The following is a 9,246-nucleotide window of genomic DNA, read 5'->3' as shown; positions in this document are numbered from 1 at the left end:
AAAATATTTGAGATTTTTCTAGTTTAGCTAAAATTGTGCTGCCTGCCAAAAAAAGAAACTGCATTTTTCTTGATTGGATGCACAAAATGTGAGCTGGAAATGTTTCTTAACGTTAAATATAATGGAATCTCATAACTGATTATTAACACACGCCTAGATGTGACAAATGCCTTACTTGGGTGCAGTGGAGGACGGCATTTATGCCCTGGCGGCGGATTGAGTCTTACACTTAGCAATGTATTTTCGTTTTACTGGTGATGTTTTGTGAGTAGTCGTAAGTAGAAAGCCACCAAACTCCATTTTATTAATGTTAGGTGTGTGTTTTGTCTGGTTTTCATTCTCTCAGACCAGTCACTGTTCTGCTTGACGGTTTTTTGGTGGCAGTTTTTGTCGAAAATGTAGCCCACGACATTGCATCAGATTGACGTATATGATGTCACAAGTCACTGCCGTGATGCAGCAATGAGCTGTTGCTTAGATCATTGCGTTGCATGCTCACAATCTTAGTCCATTAGTAGGGATGAGTGTGTATTGGAAGGGAGTTGCACTCTTACAGCCCCCACTGACATACTGTACGCTGTGATTCAGCGTCAAACACGTCTTGTTGCACCTTTCATCTATTTTGTATGTTTAAAAAAAAAAAAAAAAGTTTCTTATATACCTTCCGTCCCAATTAAAATATTCGTTTTCTCCAAGAAGTCTGTATTTTTGTGAATATTTTTTTTTTATATTTCTTTTATTCTGTTAGATAATGCATTGTTCATCTGAACAAAGGATCCATAAGCCGTCTTTACGGCTCGGAAAACCCGTCCCTGCTTTTCACTTTTGTCCGATTATCTCTCTAACTCTCTGAGAAATCTATAGCTTGGGTATCTTTTCAAATTGTCTCTTCCTTTGGCATTTCCAAACTGGATTGTTATCTAGTGGGCGGGTGGGAATAAACCACTCTGTAGGCATCATAACAATTTAAAGACTACAGATGTCTACACGAGATCCATATTTGTAGCACTTCTGGAGTATAATATGGGAAACTAAAAAACATTAGTTATATATGTAAGTGTTTCTATGAACCCTGTCCCATCGGTGGTCTCAACCGGCTTCCATCATGCCGTTGTGCAGCCTGCTCAGCGAGACTAGTTGTGGGTAGGTGTACCGAAGATATTCTGCACAAGGAGATGAGAGCCACTTGCTCTCGTGCCATCCTGATGGTTGAAAAAACTGACTGTCACGGTGTTGTCTGGCAAAGACAACTTAAGGGGCAGATGGACTGCCCCAAACCTCAGTTGTTTGATGTACCTTGCTCCAAGGGAACCATCCCCAGTACCAGTCTGCGTGCATGTGTTATTCCCTCACTATTTCACATCAAATTTAAATCTAGACTTTTTATCTGTTTACTTGTAAGTGTGGCGTTTGAATTTGGAATCTGTTGTTAACTTTCAATATCAAGTCCAAAGAGTCGTTCAAGATCAAGTCCACGTCATCGATAGGCTGAAAATCCAAGCAAACCCATCGGAGAGATGGGTCTGACCAAATTTGATACTATTTGGTACACTTTTATTTCACTTGCTGAAGACAAAATGCCCACAAGAGCAAGCAAGAAGTGAAGACGGACCATACCAACCTCAGCGTCTGATGATGTCTGTGGGTTCCAGACTTCAGGCAGTCATCGATTACCAAGGATTTGCAACCAAGTATTAAAAATGACAATGTAATTCATGATTGTTAGTTTGTCCAATTACTTTTGATTCCTTCTCCCAATATTTATGTGATAAATGAGTTTGAATTGAATACTGATCCAGATTGGGTCAGCAATCGCATTGTTTCTTGCTGAGCATCCTTTGTGTGTAAGGAGGTGGGTCAATATCCTAGCATTAGCATTGTTCTTCCTGTAAAAGCCCCGCCCTTCCTCTGCACCAGCCTGCTCTTCACTACCTGTACCTTTCTGCCACTAGAACACATACAGCAAGGACGCTCTATTTCAGCACTTTTCTGAGTGTGTTTATACCTCTGAGTGTGCGCGTGTGTGTGTGTGTGTGTGTGCACGTTCGTGGCTGAATTATTGATGAGTACGGATGCTCAGAATGTCCTGCCAAGGCCGTCCTGGGAGTGCGTGAGTGGGAGCGAGCGCTCTCTGTGTTTATGTCTCGGCAGAGATGGGTGAAAGGAGTGCAGTGCAGCAGCCTGCTTACGATGGCTTGTGCAACTACGCCCAAAAAATCACCTCGTGCTTCGGACTTGATGGTAAGGCTTCTGGGAAATGCCGTGAACGTGCGAATGAGAGTCTGACCTTGACGAGCATGCGTGTGTGTGTGTGTGTATGTCTCAGTTGTTTGGTGTTTGAGTGTATTCCCTGTTGTTTGGGAGCTGTCCCTAAATCTCTACAGTGGGATAGATGCTAGCTGAATTGAATGGAGTCTATAGTGAGCTGAGGTGAAACATGAGCACTCATCAGGGACTCTTTTCTTGGAGTGTTAACTGTGTTTGGTAGTGCTAAGCTAATATTCGTGCCAACTGGAGATTATAGCACAGAAGTGGTGCCTAGTTTATCAGTCTGCCATGTGATGGAAAATGATCGAATGTGAACGTAGCATCCCCGGTGAACCTCGGTTCCTCTCCTCGTTGCTCCCTAAGCACGGTTAATGTAGTGGAACAGCACGAGGAACTACATCAACTCCACTATTTTCATTCGTATTACAACTACCAGTTACTGAAATAGAGATATTGGGCCTCGTTTGTCAAACTGGATGCAAATTTATTTATTCAAAAATCGTTTGCAGGAACATTTCCATAGGAAATGATCTCCAGATAGTTCTGGAAAATGTTGCCTGTAAGAGCTCTTAAATTTGTGCACGCTTACGTATAAGGAGTCCGTCGCCAATGTGAACGTCGACAGATCGGCTTCAGATTGTTTAATTGGTGATGAGTTACTGCGAATGTATGTACTACATACACCCGGAAATTTAGTGAAACTTTGCACAAACCAGATATTGTGCCGAAATACTCTTGTCACGTTGAAGTTCTTAGAAAGCAGGATATTTACTCCTACTCTTTAGCATAAGAATGAAATCAATGCACAAAGTACTCTTAAATAGGCGAGTATGTAGGGCGTTCATTAACGTCTACGCTCGTCAAAATGTATAACAGTTTATTAGATGTTGTTTTATTTTTTTTAAATCAGAGAATTCATTTGTAATAGATATCCCCAGCGACACTACGTGAAATTATGTAATGATTGCTGATCGAGGCTAACTATTTGGGACACGCTACGTGTAGTCATCCGGCTCCTCTGTTCATTTGATCTCGAGTAATAATGGCAGGATGTAATTCAGAATGTGCGGATCTTTATGGTCATCATGGTGTCTCTTCTGTTTGCCGGACCGACATTTTCAGCAATGTGCAACTCGTGGCAAAACTAATATGGATTTACATTTTATGCATGGGTTTAAATACAGCTTTACGTTTAAATAATTGACGTTCGTTTGTCTGTAGTCTGAGCGTAAGCCGTGTTTTCTCGCACTCTTCTGGTGGTGCATAAAATAGCTGGATATAAGGCATTATTTGCCGCTGTTATATCCTGGAAATCTGTTGTCCTGGCTAGTCAGGTTGGACCCAAATCCATCTCAGCTACAGAGTTTAACACTGATGGTTCATACTACAGAAATTGGGTTTGGTCGATTGGTTTACTCCTCAGGTGAAGTCCTACTCCTCACTATGAGTCATGCTGAAGACTTTTATAACACATTGTTACTCCCAGCTTTTAACTATGAATTATTTAAAGACTAATTCTCAGAAGCTTTCAAAATACTGGCCCAGGTCTGCCCTTATCATGATGGATGAGTAAAATGAAAGAAGAAGAAATCTAAACAAGGATTGGGAATTGTCCTAGAGCCAGAATAAGCCCGGCGTGTGGAGCGTTTTCACAGTATCACAGTGATCGAGCCTGGGAAATATTTCCGTGTCCGCATTATCTGATCGCGTTCTTGGAGATAATCGTAGAGATCTCAGCTGTAATTCTCTTAAAGGAAGGTAAAGAGCTCATGATGCAGCCTCAAGGGCACTCAAACAGTACGTTCTGTCTGGCTATCTGCTCTAGATGAAGTTTATAGGTCTTATTCTGGGTCTATTTCTCTGGACTTCCTGCCAGAGCTCTGATGGTGACATCTGATAGACCGTCTATCTTGGAACATTGGTGGTTATTATTATTATTTTTATTAAAAAGATGATATTTCTTACAGAAAATCGCGCAGTGGTGCAACGGATGCAACGGTTCTCTGTGTTCGTGTCTGTGTTCCTCCCAAAAACATGATGGGAGGTGAATTAGCTGTTAAATAGTCTCTGTATGTAATAAGTATGCGAATGTGTTTGTCGACGATGCTCTTGCATGCCATCCAGGGTGTATCCCCGCCTCACACCCAGGGTTCATGGGATATAGAACATATTTGGCTGCAGGTATGGTGATGAATGGTTCCAAGTACTTGGCTCAACTTCTTGAAAGTGTTATTTATGCAGGGTTGCGAAATCTTAGCCAAATTTCCATCCAGACTTGAAAAGACTTGAAACTAGCCCAAAAAGTTTGCGCACTGGGAAAGGGAGCTTTTTCTCCCCTCAGTCTGCACCATGGTGTGCAGGCATTTCTGATTTTGCAGTGCACTTTTTTTTTTTATCATCTCCTGGTACAGGATCCTCCTTTCATTTCATTTTTTTTTTTTTTTTTACAACAGAAATGGTTCTGCACATCATAGCTACACTGTCTGCACTTACACTTTCCCTTTGTTTGCCATAGCCTATGCGTGTGGAAGTAGATTTGATTTAATTCCCATTCTTCGCTTTCAAGCAAGAACTTGATGGCCACAGACTATCCGAATTTGGCCTAAAACGCCAATCCTGGCAACCCTGTGTTCATGCATGGTCTACCAAGTCAGACGGTTCATCCACCCAACCTCTACCTACAATTAGCTTTCAGTATGGTGCCCAGGTTTTTGTGCTGAGTACAGCATAGACTCTTAAGCTCTTTGGCTAGGTTTCTCCATCTCTGGCTCCATCTTCATCCCTCTCTGCCAACTTTTACTATTTTGATCAATGATTCTCTGCACTTTACTCTAGCTGGTATTGCTGTTGTCTGCATTTTATTCACATTTTTGCTGATGAGGCTTTGCGTTATACTGTATGTGTTTTCTACCTTGTTTACAAGGGGGTACATTTACATGCAGCCATTTTTCACTATTAATGATCTGATTACTAGCTTCATTTGAATGGAAACATCTCAATCAGAACAGAGTAAACCAACTCAGGCCAATCTGAATCAAATTCGCGTACGATTTAGCGATTTATTGGTAGTGGAAGAATAGTCGGCAGGTTAAACCTTTTGAATCTGATTGGAATGGAATTGGCGGAGTTACCGTTACCATCTGATGTGAATTATTTTCCTATAACAGCAAGTGTTTTATTCCTCTTATACCACAGCAATTTCTCAACTTTTATATTACACTTATTTATTCATTAAAGGACAGGTCATGACATGGCATTTTATGGCGTTTTATTCGTTTACAGTTACATTTAATGTCTCTGTGAATCAAGTTATCTCCTGTTATCACTTAAAACGGGTATAAACCGTTGTTCCCTCACCAATCTGTCTCTTCTTCTCTCTCAAGAAGTATGACACTTTTTTTTTTTTTTTTAAACGATCTCGAGAAACCAGTAAGAACAAGCTAATCTGTCCTGACGAATTTAATGTGGTGGAGAACGTAGTTGCAGCTTTACCTCTGACAAGATGATGACACTGACAAACCAAGGGCTGTTTTTGAATAGACATTCCACCATTTCAGTCGAACAAGAACCTCGAGGGATCCCAAATGGACACAGGGTGAACTTTCAGAACTCCACACAGACAGTAATATGGTAAGTCCATCACAATGACCCATGCGTATGTTCATCCACAACTAGGGACAATTTAGAGTAGCTGGTCGACCTCGGGCATGTTTTTGGGAGGTCGGAGGAAACTCTTTCAGACACAGGGAGAACATGCGAAACACTACACAGACGGTAGTTCAGGATCGAAGCATGGACTCTGGATTTGTGAGGTAACGATGCCACCATTCCATCTTATTCGCATTTCACTTATTAATTCATGTGGAATGTTGAACCTCATTGCATTGCATGTAAACACGGTGGTCCATGGTGGTGGTACGCCCATCAATCCATTGCCCCCTTGGGAATTAGCGTTCAAGTCCACCCAAAAGCTTATAAACCGACACCGGAATGGTTCACCGTTAGCGTGTGTTTTCAGATATTTGGGTTTGTGTTCCAGAAAAATAGCATCTTTATTTTGAACTATTGATTTGTACTCTGACCTCCTATTTTAAACTTGCTGCGTTCTTCTTGCATACACATCTACTGTGAATCATTTTAACATCTTTGCTCCATGTCTCGCGTTATTATTACAGTTTACTCCGCAATGGACTTAGGGAGATTATGAAAGTGAATTTAACGGGCACCAACCAGAGATTAGCTGTTATTAACAGGATAGAAGTGATTAATTATACTGGCTGCTATACGGTATAAGAGGTGCTTATGAAAGAGCAAGTTATATAACCTTGCAATCAGTGTGCAGGAGAGGAACCACCCCCATGTTTAGGAAGTAAAATAACCGAGGGCCATACATCACGACGTACCATTATTACATTTTAAATATCAGTCGTCAGGCAATGGTTCAAGTTGCTGTAGAAATCTCTAGCACATCGATAAAGTGGTTGGGTTTGAATTGCAACTTGGAAGAGGTGTTTTACGAATGGTCACAAGTTACTTGACTAAACCAAAAGTTTTTACATTATGTACAAAAAGATTGTTGCTGGTTTTTTTAACACGACTTATTATATGTAATAAAGCGTACCGGAGCTACACTCTCTCCAAATGCACAAATGATGCAATCGTTCCGTGAAGCGCTGCGGGTCAGAACGTTGAAGTAGTGAGTTCAGCTAATGGAATAGTTTGGAAGTTCCCGAACCCTTACTTCAAAATGCATCCATGTTCTGTAAACAGCGTTGAGTCATGCTTTTTCAATTATTCATTGCTGTGTAATTATGCAAGGCAAAGAATACAAATCATGTTGTTCGTAATGTATTGTGAGATATAAAGGATTCAGCACAGAACATGACCTTCTTTAAAAGATGTATACAACAGTATATAACGGCACTGGTGACTTGATGGGTCTTCTAGTTAAGAGTAAAACCTTCATGCTTGACTTTAATGGCCTAATACATAAACCCATCCCTTTAAGAAGTATTATAATGATACTTTAAGTAAGCATATGTATGAACACTTACCTCTATCCATAAATGACCCATATGCATCTGCTGCCATGCGTAATATTCATCTGAAAATTCTTATAAACCGATATATTATTAATCTATAAATATAATAATACCTACTTTTGGTTGTACTAATTTGCGCATCCACCCCCCAAAATAAATAAATAAATAGCGAGTTTTCTACAGTGATGTTAAGCACTCAATCCTTACTAGAGCCATCCGTCCATTTTCCATACCGCTTATCCTACACGAGCTCGTGGAAAACCTGAGGCCTGTCCCAGTGGACTTGGGGCTCAAGGCAGGGGACACCCTGGACGGGGTGCACACCCGTCGCAGGGCACGATCGCACACACACATTCACACACTACGGACAATTTGGAAATGCCACTCGGCATACAGCGCACGTCTTTGGACTGGGGGAGGAAACCCCCGAAGGACCGGGAGAGCATGCAAACTCCGGAGACAGGATTCGAACCCCCAACCCCGGAGGTGTGAGGCGTACCACGTTACTGATTAATAAGAATTTAGCTGTGAGTTGAACATAAAAACTTGGGTAGATGACTTTACTTAAATCTACTCTGACATCTGAAAGTGTCTACTTTTCCCATGGCAATTCCTTATGCTTCAACTTTGACCTAATTTACATAAAACCTGTACTTTTGGGGAGTTTATTTCTTTTTTTAGATTTGTATTTACAGCATTTATACAACTGAGTAGTTGAGGGTTAAGGGCCTTGCTGAAGGGCCCAAGAGTGACAGCTTGGCATTGCTGGGATTTGATCTCACAACCTTCCAAGCAGTAGTTCAACATCTTAACCACTGAGCTACCACTGTACAGTTAAGGTTCTGATTTTTTATTTAATTTTTTCTCATCTCAATCCCCCTCATTTCAAACGTTTAAATGCAAAGCAAATTCCAAACAAACATAAACATTGGCGTAATGTAAACTGTTTAAACACACTACCAAAAAAAAATTGAATTAATGCGACATGTATATGACTCGAATATAAAATTTGAAGATGTGTAAGATATGTGTGTCAGTTTCTAAGCTCCATATGTGTGTGCCCTTTAAGAGGAGTGTATCTGTGTAGCATATTCTGGTCTTGTCACATGGCAGCCCCTGCAACCCCGATACTGCAGAGAGAGATGGGTGAGCCCACAGTGGGATGAGAGAGAGAGAGAGGGAGGGGGAGGGGATGGACGGATAGAGGGAGGGAGAAGAGAGAGCGAGAGAAAGAAGCACAGGGAGTCGAGTGGAAGCACATTGCATTTATGCCCACAGTCTCGTTCACATGTCCCTGATTCATATCTTTTATTTCATCGATTTCTATTATCACGACAACTGAAGCTTCAGGACGGATTAACCCCCAGGTTTCATCTCACGGCTGATGGTCATGGTCAAGAAGAAAGGTGATGTGTGTGTGTGTGTGTGTGTGTGTGTGTGTGTCAGGTAAGCACTGATTGTCATGAAGTCTTTATCCAGCTGTTTTTATGTGTTGCCACTTTCTAACGAAACGTCTAGACGATGCGTTTGTTCTGGATCTTTGGACTGAGGAAGACGGCTCACTTCACGAGCAGTTAGACGTGATGGTCAGTGACGATACTGCAGTGCTGCTTCATGTCTTTTCAAATGAAATTTATTTCCAAACCAAAAAACAACAGCACAATTTTCCATCAAGTTGTCATTTATATCATTTTGCTTCTGAATCGTGTTAAGTTCACACGGGGTCGTGCCAGATCGAGCTGTTTATGCTCCAGAGATATAAAGTCATCTTTTAATAAGAAATCCTGACCGACTGACTGATTGAAGCAATTTTAGAGATGCTGCGTTGCAGTGCTGCGGTTTTAAATGGGACGCACACACTCGTGGGGTGGCCCTCGGCCGTAACCATGGAAACACACCCTCCTTAGAGGTGCAGTCCATTGTCGGCTGTCCTGTG

General features: G+C 41.4%; 1 protein-coding gene across 6 annotated transcripts in view; it reads left to right on the top strand.

Moving 5' to 3' along the window:
- Nucleotides 1-1,512: 1,512 nt before the first annotated feature.
- ablim1a (actin binding LIM protein 1a) overlaps nt 1,513-9,246 on the top strand; it is a 41,243-nt gene continuing 33,509 nt past the window's right edge. For 2 of the 6 annotated variants that reach the window (XR_008385514.1, XM_053620420.1), the window contains exon 1: nt 1,514-2,241. Coding sequence is in view for 1 of the 6 variants with exons in the window: in XM_053620420.1 (XP_053476395.1) it covers nt 2,154-2,241 (88 nt within the window). In the remaining 5 variants the exon portion in view is untranslated. Of the gene's footprint in view, nt 2,242-8,625; nt 8,717-9,246 lie in introns of those variants that run through there. The other 4 variants (XR_008385516.1, XR_008385515.1, XR_008385512.1 and 1 more) reach the window with 3 other exon arrangements.

Source organism: Ictalurus furcatus, chromosome 3 (assembly GCF_023375685.1).
Source record: "Ictalurus furcatus strain D&B chromosome 3, Billie_1.0, whole genome shotgun sequence".
Classification (NCBI taxonomy): Eukaryota; Metazoa; Chordata; class Actinopteri; order Siluriformes; family Ictaluridae; genus Ictalurus; species Ictalurus furcatus.
Note: the sequence above shows the minus strand (reverse complement) of the source record. Positions and strands in the feature narration are given on the sequence as shown.